Source organism: Cervus canadensis, chromosome 16 (assembly GCF_019320065.1).
Source record: "Cervus canadensis isolate Bull #8, Minnesota chromosome 16, ASM1932006v1, whole genome shotgun sequence".
Taxonomy (NCBI): domain Eukaryota; kingdom Metazoa; phylum Chordata; class Mammalia; order Artiodactyla; family Cervidae; genus Cervus; species Cervus canadensis.
This window is the reverse complement of record NC_057401.1, coordinates 35,237,256-35,255,026: the sequence shown is the minus strand read 5'-3', so window position 1 is coordinate 35,255,026 and position 17,771 is coordinate 35,237,256. Positions and strand designations below refer to the sequence as shown.

The window sequence follows — 17,771 nt, the reverse complement described above, 5'->3', positions numbered from 1 at the left end:
AGAAATTTAAGAAAAGAAAAAGAAAAATTACTGGTGATAATGTGGAGAAAACTGGAACACTTTGTGTACTAGTGGTATAAATGTACAGTGGTATAGTTGTTATGAAAAAGTTATGGTGGTTACTCAAAAAATTAAAAATAGAACTACGCATAATCCAGCAACTACACTTCTGGATATATAAGAAAATAATTACAAGTGGGAACTCAAATTTCTATTTGTATACCATAGTCATAGCAGAATTATAAAAATACCCCAAAGGGTGAAGGCAACCTAACTAGGATCCCACAAGCTATGTGGTGTGGCCAAAAAAATTTTAAAAAAGTAAAAAAAAAAAAAAAAGAAAAGGTACATATCATCATGTTTTTGGGTGGAAGAAAGGAAAAAAAATGAGCTGAAAGTTATGGAAATACAAGATGTCCATATTATACTTATGCAAAAACACTAATATTATTTTAATAAATATATTCATTAACCCAAATGACCTTATCAAGAGTTGCCCACTGTTTTCTATTCACCTAATAAAACTCTTTACTCAGGTCATCAACATTTAACTGATCAATCAGAAGCAATAATTTACCGTGCAACTTCCTCTGCAGCTCCTGTTGCATCTGCTGAGTATTTCCATTTTCAGGACGCATGAATCCTATCAGCCTCTGCTGTACTTTGGCAGCAGTACTGAAACAGAAATTCCAGAAAATATATTAAAAGGGCTGTGCAACTATCACCATCACCTAATTTTAAAGCATTTTTACCCACTTTCTGTTTGCAGTCAATTCTTACTTCTTCATTTCGTAAGCAATAGCTCACCTACTTTCAATCTGAATATTTCATACAAATGAACTGGAATATGTTGTGAATATTCTTTTTCTCTGTGAAAATCAGTGAAATAATCACTGCCAAATCAACAGTTAACAAGTTAAACCTGGAGCATTTTATTTATTAAAAAAAAATTTTTTTTTGGCCATGCAGCTCGACATGGGGGATCTCACTTTCCCAACCAGGGATCAAACCCATGCCCCCTGCAGTAGGAAGCATGGACTCCTAACCACTGGGCCACAGAGGAATTCCCAATCTGAAGCATTTTAATCTCTCAGATGCTTAAATTTTCACTGAGAGTAAACAGATAATAACAGAGCTTCCTTCTATCGAACACTTGCTTTTTGTCCCCACTAATGACTTAAAATAATTCTATAAGGTACATATTATTAAGAATCCCATTTAACACATTCGAAAACTTCAGGACAAAAGTAAAAAGAAAAGAACCAGCTGTAAGGAAATACTGGTTATTGAGAGAAATGAGCTAATAAAAGCATTTGGGGAAGAATCTGATTATTTCAGCTCTTAGTGCAACTTCAGGGATGCAAAGAAAAGAATGATGAACTTTAAAAATGTATATGCAAAACTGAAGCAGACTCACAGACAATAGAAAACAAAGCGGGAGAGGAAAGGAGAGGGGCAAAGTAAAGGTATGAGATAACGAGATACAAAGTGGTATGTGTAAAAATAGATAAGCTATAAGGATGTATTGTATAGCACAGGAAATTGTAGCCATTATCTTGTAATAACTTTCAAAGGAGTATAATCTGTAAAAATACTGAATTCAAAGCTATACACCTGAAACTAATATAGTATTATAAATCAACTATACTTCCATTAATAGAAAAAAAAGACCCTGGTGCTGGGAGAGATTGAGGGCAGGAGGTCGTGAGATAGCTGGATGGCATCACCAACTCAATGGCCATGAGTTTGAGCCAACTCTGGGAGATGGTGAAGGACAGGGAAGCCTGGTGTACTGTAGTCCATGGGGTCACAAAGAGTCAGACATAACTCAGCGACTAAACAACAATAAACTGAGATGGGGTCAAAAAGACAAAGGTTATAAACTGAGTTAAAAAGTGGTAGGGTCTAGAAACGGATATATACATGTTAAAATATAGTTAACAGAATTCCGAAGGCTAAACATAAAAAAAAACTTGATACAACCTTAGGGGACAACCAAATACTACATTGCAACATTTTAAAAATCTTTGTACCTCCCAAATTTTACTCGTAAAGAAATTCATATGAATATTACTGAACAAGTACACAAACATGTAGAAAGAATACTTACTGAAACCTGTTTACATTATCAAGAAACAGATAAAATCTAATGAACATTTTTTGTTGTTCATTCATTTTGTTCTTCATTCATGTTGTTCAAAATTATAAATAGCATTATACCACTAATAGCTTGAATATAATGGAATACCATGTAGCCAATACATATAGCACTAATGGTAAAGAACCCACCTCCCAATGCAGGAGATGTAAGAGATATGGATTTGATCCCTGGGATGGGAAGATCCCTTGGAGGAGGGCATGGCAACTCACTCCAGTATTCTTGCCTGGAGAATCCCATGGACAGAGGAGCCTGGTGGGCTACAGTCCACAGGGTCACAAAGAGTTGGATACAACTGAGCAACTTCACTTAAAGGATATGCTGAATGTAAACAATGTTTCACAAAAGTATGACTACTTAGATTCCATTTTTTTTTTTTACAGTGGAACTACTACTCAGCCACAAAAAGGGACAAAATTTTGCCATTGGCAGTAACATGGATGGATTGGTGAAATAAGTCAAATACTGATTACCACTCACATGTGGAATCTAAAAAATACAACAAACTACTGGATATAACAAAACAGAAGCAGATTCACAGATATAGAGAACTAGAGGCTATGAGTAGAGCTGGGGGATGGGCAGTATATGGGGGTAGGGGAGTGAGAGGTACAAACTACTGGGTGAAAGGCTAAGGAAATGTCCTGTAGGACACACGAATACAGCCAAATATTTTTTAATAACTGTAAATGAAGTGTTACTTTTAAAAAACTGTACTAAAAAAAGAAATGTGTATTCACGTATGATTAAAAGTTTACACTGTCACTTCAAATTAATTCACTGGGGGAGTGATGTGAATTTTTTACAAGTTTATATCACTTTTTTCTTTTTTTTTTAATATCACTTTTATAATGTGTGTCCACACAAAAACTTCTACAGGAAAGTTCATATCAGCATTATTCATAATAGTCAAAAAGCTTAAGCACACAATACTGTAAATCAACTAAACTTCAAAAAAACAAAAAAATAAATTAAAAAAAAAAAGCTGAAACAAGTTAAATGTCTATCAAATGATAAACTGAAAAATGAAACCAAGTACTAATACACACTACATGTGACAATATTACACTAAGAGAAAGAACCCAAAACTAAAGGTCACATATTGTATATTTTCATTTACATAAAAGATCCAAAATATGGCAGGTCCATAGAGGCCGAGAAGACTAGTATTTGTAGGGATTGAGGGAAGGGCAACTGTGGAGTGCCATGGACTCCACATGTTTGTGCACCACCAAATTCATATAGTGAAACTCAAATATCCAAGTGAAAAAAAGTGAAAGGAGAAGTCGCTCAGTGGTGTCCAACTCTTTGTGACCCCATGGTCTGTCCAAGGAATTCTCCCTGCAATAGAGGAGTGGGTTGCCACTCCCTTCTCCAAGGGATCTTCCCAACCCAGGGATCGAACCCAGGTCTCCTGTATTGCAGGCAGATTCTTTTACTTGGTGGTGGTGCCTTTGGAAGGTAATTAGGTCTGGGTGAGGTCATGAGGGTGTAGCCCCATGATGAGATTACTACCCTTACAAAAAGAAAGTGGAGAACTTTGGGTCTGGTTCTCTCTCTGCCACATAAGGACACAGAAAGCAAGCAGCTGTCTGCAAACCAGGAAGAAGGTCTTCACCAGAACTGAACCATGCTGACACTCTATCTCATACTTCCAGCCTCCAGAACTACAAAAAATAAACGTTTGTCATCTAAGGCAGTTTTTGGTATTTTTGTTACTTTTGCTTGTTATTAAGATAGGGAGTGATTGCTAATGGGTATAAGGTTTCTTTTTGGTGTGATACAGCTGTTCTGGAATTAGATAATGGTGATGAAATTTTAACTTTATGAATATACTAAAAACCATGAAACTTTTTTTAAAAGGACAAATTTTATAATATGTAAATTAAATCTCAGGGACAAAAAGGGAAATAAATTTTACTTATTCTTACTTTGGATTTCCTAATGGTCCTCCAGTAAATTGGGAGTTTCTGTCTAGAAATTCTTGCAAACCTTTCAGTTCTAGTAGCACTGACTCCAGCAGTTGGGAGGGAACACTACTTTCAATCTGAAAACGAAGAAATATTTTCAAAAATGTAAAAACAATGAAAAAGAGTATCCATAAAAAACATATACTCTATATATGCATAATAAATATTGAATTTTAATTTTGAGGTACCCTATCTTCACAAATAGAAAAGTTATTCCTTAATTTATACTTGGTGACCAAAATAAAGGGCTAGACACCCACATTCCACCCTTGCTGCTTTGGTTAATCAGGTATAATTTACAGACAGTAAAATGCACAAATCTTAAGTGAACACTTTGATAGCTTTTTACATCTTAAGAGTCACCACCCAGACCACAATACTGAATATTTCCAATACCCAAGAAAGTTCTCTATTGCCCCTTTCTAGTCATTAGTCATTCTATCTTCTAGGTAAGCAACCACTTTTATTACCTCTACCAAAAAAAAGTATAGATTGATTTTGCCTGTTCAAAATTCACATAAATGGAATCATATATTAAGTAAATAGACTCTGATTCTTAGAAATGTGAATTTTAAGAGTATCACAGCTAAAAATATATTTGATATTTTTACATTGGAAAAAGAAAAAAGCTTAAAATAAGTTGCACATACACTTCACATTAAAAAATTTTTATTACTTGAATTTATGATAATACAAATTTCTATTTCTTAAAGCATTCTGGAAAGTATGCCAATGCATGGGATTTAGTGCTATGTTCATGGAATTTGGAGGCATGTAAGCAAAATATTAAACAGTAATTTTGAGCAATATTAAGTACCAGGACTGACTCTATTTAGCCCTCATAACAATGTTACAAGGAAGATACATTCTCATTTTACTTTAAGTTATCAGGCTCTGAATGTTAAATTCACTCATCAGTTAACAAGTGACAGAGCTTGAGATGTAATTCAGGGGGTGAACAGTTTACTGAACAAGTACACAAACACATACATGAAGGAATAATCATTGCATGCTGTTTATAACATTAAGAAATATGAAATGATCTACTTATCCACTGAAAATATAAACTGGTTACATAGAGATGATGGAATACTATTATACAACACACTTACTGCAGTGATCTCTCTGTTGCCACTCTTAAATACTCTCTCCACAACTAAACTGGCATCCCATATGTTTCTGGAAAAAAAATGTTTTAATGATTGTGCTATAGATGAATAAAAACATTACAATATGTTGTAAATCCTTTTGCTGTGTGTTTATTTAGTTTTTAAAGTGTGGCAATGACTTCAATTAACATTTTACTAAGTTATCTGAAAGAATAACAACAACAAAAAAAACAGGAAAATTTCCAAACTTGATGTCATTTCAGATAATGAAATACTGCTGAGGAAAATCAAAGACTCTGGGTAATAAGTTGTAAACAAGGAACTTCTGAGTTATGAGTTCTGCACTGTTTCACATTTTTAAGCAAAATGATTCATGTGAAAGCATACATCTCAAATTTAAGAAAAACATACACCAGACATGATAGTTAAGTGGATACAGCAGAATGACTGCAAAATGGCTGTAATTCTATACCTACTCCCTGCACCTAGCCTCTTTACAATATGACTCTGATGCCTGTTTTATAACGAGGAGTCTATTTCCCATCTTTTGAACCTGGGGTGGCTCAGAGATGTCCCCGTGACAAGTAAACGAGGTGGAAATGATAGGCCCGTTCTGAGCCTAGGCATCAGGAGGCTCTGCAAGTTTCTACTCTGTCTCATGGAACCTTGCCACCACCAAGTCAATGATCTTTGACTAGCCTGCTAGAGAATAAGAGAGCAATCCAGCTGTCCCAGCTGAGACCACTCTAGACCAACACACAAACAAAACCCTGAACATGTGCCAGAGAGCTGAGTAGAACTCTCCTACCTCAATGCTGATTTCATATTATGGAGTGGTTTGTTACACTCCATGTTAATATAGGTAGATGTATTTTGAAGACACATATACATATGTGAAACATAGTAACAAATATAATTTGATGGTTAGATGATATAAAAGCTGAATGACAGAAAACCATCTTATTAATGGACAAGTGAGCTTAAACTATAAGTAAAATTTAGTAGGAATAAATGATGTTCCAAATTTGAAGCTAAAAATGTTCAACTGTACAAAATGGAACAAGATGAGCAATAGTTAATTATGCTATGAAAAACTTACCCCATGATTCGAGAAAAGTAAATGCAAATACCATTGTGTTTTCCAGAGTACACAATCTCTGGTCCAGCCATACAACTCATACTTGTGGCCTGAGTTGCTGGGCTTCCCAAAGCACACACTGGAGTAGACATGGCAGGAGGGTGGACACCTTGTACACACATAAGAAAATCAAATCTCAAAATTTAACCGTAAACATACAGAATTCTCAAAAACCCAAGTCAGTTGTACCTGGGCCCAAAGGAAAAACAGTTACAAAAATACTGAAATAAACAGCTATTTAATTTGATTTTCCTTGACAAGAGAGACTTAGACTTGGTTAGGAACTGGGACCCAGGTTGGCTTTCAAGTGTGGCAATGCAGGATGAAAAGGAAAGCAAGCTTGCAATCACTGCATCTTAATGGTGGGAGTAAAAGAGGTCAGTTAGTTCAGGGCTGGTGATTAAATCCTGGTACTCACAAAGGGGGCTCTCTAGGTAGGCTAGGTAAAGGCATTTACGGCCGAATGCCAACGCTTGTTTGGATGCCACTTCTATTAAATTACATTATTTTCAGGGGAATAGGACAAGTTAAGTGTTTAGAATAATAATTCATAATGATGGCTCCAAAAAGAATAGTAATAGCATCCTCAAACAGAGAAAACAGGTACCTTGAGATGGTGTTCCTAAGAAGGATGGATTTGGATACAGAGTACCACTAGGAACAGGAGAACCTAAAAAGAAAACAATATAAAGACTGATAAAATTATCTCCCAGTTTTTTGAATCTGATCAAAATCAGACACAGAAACTGTTTCTAAATGTAAGAGTAAGGAGGGGCACCCCTCATAATATATTCAAGAATTAGGGACCCATTTCCTAGCAATTTTCTAACAATTCCCACTTTGAAAAACACCGAGGGAGTTTATTATTAAATCACTCAACTCTTTCCTGTTGAATAAGTAACAAATGAGTTCTGTAAATACTACTGCTTACATCTTATTTTGTTGCCCAGTATACATTAAGGATTCACTATATATAATTCTAATCAGACATCTATAGAATTATTCCCTAACAATCCAGTACCAGAAAAGAAAACATAACAAAATTTTTTATCCATTAAAATATGTTTCTAGGTGTGCTCAGTGCTGTTCGACTCTTTGTGACCCCATGGACTGTAGCCCACCAGGCTCCTCTGTCCATGATATTTTCCAGGCAAGAATACTGGGGCAGGCTGCCATTTCCCACTCCAGAGGATCTCCCCGACCCAGGGGTCAAACTCACATCTCCTGTGTCTCCTGCCTTGGCATGTAGATTCTTTACCACTGAGCCACCTGGGAAGCCCTAAAATATGCTACAAAGCTTTTACAATTCAAACTCTGTTAGAAATAATTTCAGTGTTTCATACTCACTGGAGTAGACAGGAGAGCCCAGGATGGGACCGACATTACTCGGAGCGGGGAGAGTGGTTGGAAATCTCATCTGTGCCTCACCACCGTACCTATTTTTATGACAACAGGGGCTGAGTTTATTCAGTGAAACTATCCATCTTAAAAGCTGGACTTGTTTCAAGTTCTGCTTAGCTTCAGGATAAATGCTTTAAACATAAGTGACTTCAATGCATCATGCTGACAGTGAAATACACACATAGATACCTAATAAAATACTTATTTAGTAAATGTTGACTTGAAACTGCTACCAAGAAGAATTATAAGGGACTTTGGCAATTTCTAAAAAAGGGTCTGTGAAGCATAGAATTTATTTAATGAGTGTACGGTACTATAACTCCCACACTAGAATTATGGTTAGACTACTCAAAAAATTCTTTTTAAAAATTGCATTTTAAATTTATTCTTAGCTAAATATTTTCCAAACAATATCTCTTTGATACCCAAGTTTCCTTGAAGTGATTGATGCAGAATCTCTCCATGCAAATGATACACATAGAGCAGAACTGCTATAGTCTTTGAGAAAGTAGAAAAGACAAATGAGATAGTTAACTGAGGTAGAAAGAAGACCAGACAAAAGAAGTTGGAGAAGAGACTCCAGAGAAAGGGTTACAATGCATAAATTATGCTCATCAAGGTGTTTCCAGGTATATTATCACCTTTCTAGACTTCATCGTTTTGCAAATAAATTTTACTAACTTGCCTGTATGGTCACTTAAATGTTTTGTAACGACCATATTAGCCAATGTATCCATTAAAAAAAAAGAGGCCAAAAACAAGAGCAAAGTGATAAACATACCTGAAGAAAGCCCGAGTAGCCCAAGCAGATACTTCTCTGTCACAGGCAGCAGTGGAACAAGCAAGAATAAGGCAAGTTGCACAAGCCTGGTCTTCCTGTAAAAAAAAAGAATTATCTTCCCTTAGAGTAAACATAAACATTTTGAATGAAGTTTTGTTTACTGCTGTATCCAGTATTTAAATCTGTGTACAGAGCAGGTACTTGATAAATATTTGCTGAATGAATGAAAGCAGCAGGTATGAAAAAGGAGAAGTAAACACTATTGGTTTTAAAGTTTCTCATAGGCACCACTATTAAAGGATGTTCTCTTTTTCTTTTTATCTAGATTCTATTTTAGTTTCTGGTTTAGTCACCTCCTTTTTTTCTCAAGGTGTTTTAATCTTTTAGAAAACAACAACAGCTAACATGTATTAAGTACTTGCCGTGTGCCAGGCACTATTTTAAGACTTTAAAGCATATTAGTCTTCATGTCACATATTATAATTTAATACATATTTTACACATGAGAAAATGGAAGCTCAGAGAACTCAAGTAATCTATTCAGATGGTGGAGCTGGTTTGAATCTAGAGTGTGTATATTTAACTTTGATCTGATATTCCTGACTTTAAGCATTCCTAGTATTACTTCATCATTTCTAGTTATGGTTTTAAAATACTAAAGTCCCCATCACTGTTACCCCTAATTTTTTCCTGATGTCATTAAGCAAAAAAAAAAAAAAAAAAAATTTTTTAAGTTATTTATCTGAAAATGTCTTATTTTTTTTTAATGTCTTATCTTTTATTTTACTTTTTAGAAAACTTTTTATTAATATTTTGGATTGGGGTATAGCTGATTAACAATGTTGTGATAAATTCAGGTAAAGAGTGAAGGTACTCAGCCATACATATACACGTATCCACTCTCCCCCAAACTCCCCTCCCATCCAGGCTGCCACATAACATTGAGAAGAGCTCCATATACTATAATGCAGGTCCTTGTTGGTTATCCATTTATCTATAAACGTCTTGTCCTTTAATAAAAATACATTTGTCATATAAATTGACCATCACACTCTTACTAGTACATTTTAATGATACAAATTTATCAACAGAATAAAAAATATGAGCATTTACCATAAACCTTATAGCATATTAATCCTGTTCCCAAATACCAGTACATATATGATTAAAGCAAAGAAGGAAGACTAGTATTAATCCCAGCATTTTGATCCTAACTTACATAAAATGTAGCTATCATTCTCATCATTTAAAACATCATCACATTAAAAAAAATTACAAATAATTACCTGATGTAATTTAAAGAATCTTTCAATCTCTTCTCCATCTCCACCCACATTACTCACAAGTAGATGCCTCAGTTGATCCACAGGTCTAAGTTTATGAAACATAAGACTCCCCTAAGAAGTTAAATAAAAAAAGAAGATGAATAATAGATTTACTAAGAATGGCTAGTAGCAACGGACCCTACCTTAAAAAAAAACAACAAAAAAACTTCAAGAACACAAAGTACACTGGTCAAAAAGATCATCTCATCTACATTTCAACTCCCAAGTCACCCTAGATCTATATATCCATATGGAAAACTTAAGTGAAGCTTTATACACCTTTAGCTAATGCATAGTACTAATACATGAATAGTCAGATAAGTGGAACAAAGTAGAAAGTTCTGATACAAGCTCAAGTAAATATTAGAATTTAATATATAATAAAAGCTGCCCCTCAAACCAAAGGGTCAAAATTAGATTACCCATTAATCACAAAGGCACAAGTATGTCCACTTCAGAAAAAACTGAAGCTGGATCCATAGTCATACCAAAACCAGGTTAAATTCCAAACAGAAAGGACAAAATAAAACTTTAACAGAATAGTCCTAAAAGAAACTATGGGTGAAAGATTTCAAGAACTTAGAGTGTGGAAGCTTTTTTAAAAAAAAAAAAACTGTATCAGAAGTTCCCCCAAATAACAGAATATTTCCACTACTTATAAACCTATTCAAATGGGGGGAAAAAAAAAAAAACTCAATAAAGAAAATCAAATGACAAACCAGAAAAAATGTTTGAGCCTAATTCACAAAAAGTTCCCTTAAATATATAGAGTTTCTATAAATCGAAAAGACAAACTCAATAGAGAAGTAGGTATAGAATCGGAGCAGACAATTCACAGAAAAATAAACACTAGAGAAGACCGTCAACCTCACTCTTAAGAAGATGGGCTACTGTACTTGCAGAGGATGTAAGGAAACAGACTCAGCAGTCACTGATGGTAACTGTGTGTATACAGGGGAACCAGAAACATCTATCAAATTGATAAATACACATACTTTCTAATCCAGAAGATGCAATTCTATAGCTCTACTCACACATGTGAAATTATACAAGCACAAGTTTGTAGCATTGTTTTTAACAGCAAAAGATGATCCATTAATAGGGACCTAGTTAAAAATGGTACATCCATAAAAGGGAATGCCTTTCAAATATAAAACAGAATGAGAAAGTCCTAATATCAATATGGAAAGATGTCTAAAATATATCTTTGAAACATAAAAAGCAGCACACATGCTATTATTTGTTTATAAATATATTTGTATTATTTGTATATTTATAATGTATCTCTGGAAAGATACAAATTCTGATGACATGGGAGTCTGCAAGGAGGGGACCCAAACCAGAAGGGAGATTTTATTGTGTATACCCGTCGGTTTACCACTGGAATTCTGTCAATGCATTACTACTCAAAAAATAAATACTAAAATATGTTGTATACTATTTTGTAAAGAGTGAGTTCTTTTTGTTGCATTTTTGGAATTTATAACTATTCCTTGAGAATATTTTAAGAGTAAACATTCCTAAGTGCTTAAGTAAATGACTCTACTAAGCAACTATTGCAGAATACTTTGACAAAAACATTAAATACGGCTTCTTTTCGTCTCTACCTTAACAGGATATGCACGTACCTGTGCTGAGAGGAGAACAAACTTCTTGGGAGGCAACATGTGCTGTTGTACGACAACTGGTGAGTCAGTTATTGGAATATGATCCTTATTCAAGGGTGTGATAATCTTATCTACTTTCAACTCATCTATTGCAGAAAGAGCCCAGGAATGACCATCAACACGAGTAGTCATCTATGTAGAAGAAATAAATTTTTGTCTACATACAATAAAAGTTACATAAAGCAAAATCTTCTAAAAAGGATACAATCTTTGAATAAATGTAGGATTTAATAAATTAATAATACATTAGGGTGAATATTCTTAAAAGTCAGTATTTAATTTTTTAATACTTATTATTTTGATTGAGCATCTTCTATGACAGTAAATAATGTTTTCATACTAGAAGAAAAAGGCAAATTTTTCTTAAGATAAACTATATATATTATATACTATAACTACAATTTTTTCAATAACCAAAGACTACATACCTTCTACCTTCTTTCCAGAGTGAACTGATCTACACTGGTAGGTTCAGTGCTCAAATTTCCTAACACATAGTTTTGCTCTCTTCTGAAGTTATATTTGCTTTCTAAACTAAGATATTCTTTTAAAAAAAGTATCCTGGTCTTCTAAAATATTATAAAAAATTTAAAGCATCAATAAAATGTTGAAAGTACACTGTATGTCCATGTATGCCTGATACCCAGATTCAACAATTGATAGCATTTTGCCATATTTGCTTTCTTTTTTCTTCTTATATTTTTTGAATTACTGAACTATTTGAAAGTTATGAATACCATGTCACCATTAAATGTTAATATATTTGCATGCATCTCTTAAAAATAAGGATGTCCTCTTACATAACCATAAAACTATTCTAACATGTAAGAATATTAACATTTCTCTAATACAATCTAATGCCCAGTCAATACAGAATTTTTTCCATTGTCCTAATGTCTTTTATAAGTGTCTTGGGGAGACTAGAATTTGATTATTAATGTTCATGAGCTGGATTTACATTTGTTTTTTAAGTCCACATTTTTGAGAACTCAAGTATACAGATGAAGTGATATGATGCATAGTACCTACTTTAAAAACAAAAACAAATAATAGCTAACATTTATCAAGTACTTCCTATGTGCCAGGTAGTATTTTGAGCACTCTGAACACATGAACTCATTTAATCCCACTTTCACCCCATACAGGTAGGTACTATTAATATTAAAACTACTATAGATGAGGAAATTGAGGGCCAGAGACATATTAAGTCCTTTGAGTCACTGCCCTGAGAAAATGGAGCCAGATTTCAAACCTGCACCCCCTAACACTGTGCTCCCATCAAGACAGGGTTTATATCTTCTCGAGTTCTAAATCCTTATAGTCTATCACAGAATGAGGCATACAGTATGTGCTCAGTAAACCCTGAAGGATAAAGAAAAGATTTTGAGAAAGGTGCTCCTTGTCTCTATACCTACCTGCCTCTACCCCAGTTGCTTAGGCCACGTCAGAAACTTGGAAGAGCCCATTCAAACCATGTTCCCCCTTCCTAGGATTGGGGTCTTTCTCTACCCATCTACACATACCTTTTCCCACTTTGCCTGACAAGAGGATTCAGTTTGAGAATGACCAAAAGCAGCCAGGGACAATTAGAGCCAAAATGCCTTTAAAGAGATGGCTCCAAAGAGACTCTCAGACATTCAGACCCTAGTGGGGGTTGGTTGATCTGCTTTGATCAATAGCCTCCAGGTGCAGGTAACAGGAGCTATGCTAGTGCATCTAGGAGGACAGATGGAAGTGGAACAGGGGACACTAGAGGACGGAGCATCTCTGGCCTCTTCTCAGCACCTTCAGGGCTGGGATGAGTGGCCCAGGTGTGGTGCTGGGCCGGGATAGGTGGGGGCCACATCTTTCTCCCAGGACCTCTCCATTGACTTCATGGAGTATGTGCTAATATTTACTTTTAAAACACAATTATGTGTTTGTGTATATACATTTGTATATGCAGGACAAAGGGATCAAACAAGATGGAGTGAAGGGTAACTCCTTAATGTGGGGTTCAGTTTACCATTCTATTTTTGCATATGTTTGAAATTTTCTATAATTAAAAGAAAAAAGTTAAATATTTAGACAGAACTACAAATTAAAGAGATCATAAGAATAAAATTCTAAGTCATAACTAAAATAGATGGCCTCATAGTAACTAAAAATATAACATATTCAAATGGGACAAAGATAATTTCAGAATGATCTAAGTATTTTCAGGTACCTTATGAAAATATTCTAAACGGGTTCCAATGTTTTCTTTAAAGATTTTTTTACTGAGTACCATAATGACTTCTTATCTTAGAGAGGAAAAACAAAGAACTAACAGTATATACTTCTTTTCAGTAAGACTGCTAATCACATAAGATTATTAGAAGCAAACAGTAATAAATCAAAAGATAAAGCTTCTCCTAGTTTTGTTTTTCACTTAAAATTATGTAATAAATTATTTAAAATCTCTCAAGATAACTCACCTGAGTTTCCATCATTGGCTTTTGGAAAGGAAATGTATCATGGTTAACACACCACAAAATATCATTATCTTCATTTTCTGACGCTGCCATCAGCAGAATACCTAAAAGTTTAATACATAAAAATCTCATTATAGGATGTCAAATACACCTCCATAATAATCGTAATAATGTTTGTAACATTAGTATGGATACATAAATATACATATTAATCTTTATAAGTAAACAAGTTGCAAAATAAAAAATAAATCCTCTAAAATGACATATAATCAGTGCTAGGGTAGTATCATTAAATGTTCTAGACTGTAAATGTTATTTCTTTCAGATAAATACAAATTATTTGTACATTTCTAAAGTTAGTATATGTTTACAATGAACTTATTAATTTAATTATTACATTTAAAGAAAGTATTTAGTACATAAAAAATTGTTGACTTACAATCAATGGTATGTAATATTCAGTGAAATAGAGTTCATGTACTGGTTAATTCAAATACTCCATGAATAAAAAATGATGAAGTTACTAGTGGAATGGCAGAGATAAATATACTATGAAAGAATTACCTAAGCAATATTAGCTGACATTATAGTTTGGTTTTGAAATATGCTTTCCTAAGCTCAGTTCCAATTCCTCCCACTAATTTGCTCACTTCATTCTGAGTTTAGTGATATTAACCTTGAGTCCATTGGCTGACTATAGGTGATGGGATCCTAATTAATTATTAAGCTATGTAACTAGCTTGTAAGAAATTGAGAATAGTATATGTCAAGTAGCAAGAAAATGTTTTCTTAAAATTAGTGTATAAGGTTTGAAAAACTGAAATTTGATTGTATCATGCACATAACTGAATATAATAGAAAGATATCCCACATTTATGGATTTGAAGGCAATATTTATAAGATGGGAATACCCCCCAAATCGATGTATATTTTCAACAATCAAAATCCCATCTGCTTTTTTTTAGTTGCAGAATTGACAGACTGATTCTAAAATTTATATGACAAAGAGTTCTAGAATAGTCAAAAGAATCTTGAAAAAAAAATGTTGAAATGGGAATTTTAAAACTTATGACAAAGCAATAGTAATCACAGTGGGATATTGGCATAAGGATGGCAAAAGGACTTCTTATTAGGAACTCTTTACCCATTAGCAGCAGAGTGACTGCTAATGATGAAACATTAGGAGTGATGAAAACATTCTGAAATTAGATAATAGTGATGGTTATACAACTCTGTGAATAATCTAAACACTACCAGAATGTACAATTTAAAAGGATAAATTTTATGGTATGTAAAAACTGTATCTCAATTATATGCTGTGAAGCTGCATGTTACAATGTACTTGAAAAAATTCCATTTGTAAAGGCAAGTTTCATTTGGGTGTTGAAAAATAAAATATTAGAAGACATAGTAGAGTAAGTACAGAAAACGCTTTAAAATTATTAGAAAATCAAAATAAATTAACAAATGCTTTCTCACATTGGAGAAAAGCACACACAGGTTTTTCTAGTTTTGATGTTTAATTAGAATCTCAGTTTTTAAAGTTAATTATGAATCCAAGAGTTCATCATCAAAATTTCATATTCCTGGATGGAAAATTCTCCATATCCATGAATACATGGACAAATGGTATCAGAAAAGTCATTCGAGTTTTCCTAACCATCCTGAAAAAACAAAGTTCAAAGTCTGTTACAATGGATGTAACACCGATTTTGACCAGTGAGTTCATATACAAGTACTTTTTAAGTTCAAAACAACTTAAAAAGCACTTAAATATTAAAAACTACAGTATTTATATATATATATGAATGACATATGTCAATGAAAAAAATTGACATTTAAAAAATTTGAAATAAAAGCTAATTAAAAAAATAAACTGGATACAAAAATTCAAAATTTTCTGAATTTTATTGGAAGTTTCCTTGTTATTTTCAAATGCCTCACAAGGCAATCTAATTTTAAAAACTTTAAGCATCTAATATTCCATCTGACAGTTTCAGAATTTACCTTTACTATAAAGAGCTTTATGTACTTTTGAAGGCTTTTCCACAGTTGAAGATGCAGAGAATCCAGGAGGAAGGCGGACGTGGACCAGTGTCAATGTATTAGGTCGTGCCAATGGCTGTCTGAACGGACAAGTGCTGAAATACAGCCTTACACCTGATCATGGAATAAAATTATCCGTCATTAACAGGAAATAAAAGACACAAGGCACACATGGTACTGAAACTCCAGAGAAAAACAGAGAATTCTGTTCAAGTCACATCTCACTCTCCTGACTGATCTGAAGTCCCCATGCACTCTCCTAGCTGGAGTGGTTTCTAAGGCAACACCACTTGGAACTGGGAGATAAATCAACACATTTCACCAGAAAGAGTCTACAACTTTAAGACCAGACTCTGCCACTAAATAATAGCCACTTTACCTTTCAGGCCTGGTTTTACATCCATAAAATCAGGAGACAGAGCCTGAAGAATCTTTTGATTTTTCAAAAGCCTTCATTTTATGAATTATTAATATAGCTTGACAAAACTGATACAGAAATAGAAACTCATTTGCAGTCATACATTTCCAAACCTGAAGATTATAAAGTTATCACAGTAATAGCACACAAATAAATAAAACAACATACCTGCATGTGTGACCGCCAGTAACTGACAGTCTAGTGATTCAGAGTTTTCAATCACTGCTATTTGAACAATTGGTTTAAAAACAGAACGATCTATGGTCCTAGAAGAAAGAAAAGCTGAACTTTATTTTTTAAATTTATCTATTAAATTACCAGAAACACATTCCACCAGGATTCTTACATGTTTAAGTATGCTAAAATATTTTAAGAGTAGTTTTTAGAAAGCAATCCAACAGCAGCAAGAACTAACAAAAACCCTCGATTCTGTGTTTTTCATACTAACAATGTTAAGAATAATCCTTTTTTCAAAGACTATAAGAGAAGGCTAAGTCCACTGGGTAAATGGTTCAACAACAAGTTGTTCTTAGAGCATTAAAATATCATTGCAAATATTAAGAAGGGGAACAAGTGAATCTTTATAATGGAGAGCTCTGGTGAATACAATCTTAATCAAGTGTTAATCAATCAATAGGAAAATTGGAAAAAAAAAACAAAACTGGTATTATGTACCTCAATGTAATGCTCTATGAAGTTCACATCATCTATGTAATACTAGTTAAAATAGTATTACCCTGAATCTATAAATAGGGAAAATAAGACAAATTCAGAAACTGGGATATGCTACTAATAACTTTCCTGTCCCTCCCTCCTAAATGTTAACATTTGAAAAGGGCAATTGGACTTCTGTTTTATATTAAAGAGACAAACTAATGACGAGTGTAGCTCATGAGCTATGACTGAATGTGGAGAAAAATGTAAAGAAAAACAGCTATGAAAGATGTGGGAGACAATAATTTTAATATGGACTATACAATTAGAACATAAAACTGTTCATTTTTTTAGATGTGGTAATGATAATACAGTATATAAGAGCTTAGGATATGGAAAGTGAAGGACTTAAGGATGAAAGTCATGTCTGCAACTTACTTTCATATAGGTCATGTGTATGTGTGTGTTTATGTGTGTTGTGTGTGCACATGCTCAGTCCTACATGACTCTTGGCAACCCCATGGACCGTAGTCCACCAGGTTCCTCTGCCCATGGGACTCTCCAGGCAAGAATACTAGAGTGGGTTGCCATTTCCTCCTCCAGGGGATCTTCCCTACCCAAGGATCACACCCGCATCTCCTACATCTCCTG

The 17,771-nt window shown here is 34.0% G+C and overlaps 1 protein-coding gene across 1 annotated transcript in view; it reads right to left on the bottom strand.

Annotated features, from left to right (window-relative positions):
* The window catches only part of NUP155 (nucleoporin 155), a 52,358-nt gene that overhangs the window by 20,168 nt on the left and 14,419 nt on the right, over positions 1 to 17,771 (bottom strand). The window contains exons 10-21 of the mRNA XM_043488806.1: positions 16,635 to 16,732; positions 16,010 to 16,162; positions 14,006 to 14,106; positions 11,511 to 11,681; positions 9,844 to 9,954; positions 8,558 to 8,652; positions 7,723 to 7,811; positions 6,983 to 7,045; positions 6,337 to 6,484; positions 5,241 to 5,307; positions 4,090 to 4,205; positions 578 to 675 (exon numbers count right to left, since the gene is read on the bottom strand). Of these exons, the coding sequence (XP_043344741.1) occupies positions 578 to 675; positions 4,090 to 4,205; positions 5,241 to 5,307; positions 6,337 to 6,484; positions 6,983 to 7,045; positions 7,723 to 7,811; positions 8,558 to 8,652; positions 9,844 to 9,954; positions 11,511 to 11,681; positions 14,006 to 14,106; positions 16,010 to 16,162; positions 16,635 to 16,732 (1,310 nt within the window). The remainder of the gene's footprint in view (positions 1 to 577; positions 676 to 4,089; positions 4,206 to 5,240; positions 5,308 to 6,336; positions 6,485 to 6,982; positions 7,046 to 7,722; positions 7,812 to 8,557; positions 8,653 to 9,843; positions 9,955 to 11,510; positions 11,682 to 14,005; positions 14,107 to 16,009; positions 16,163 to 16,634; positions 16,733 to 17,771) is intronic.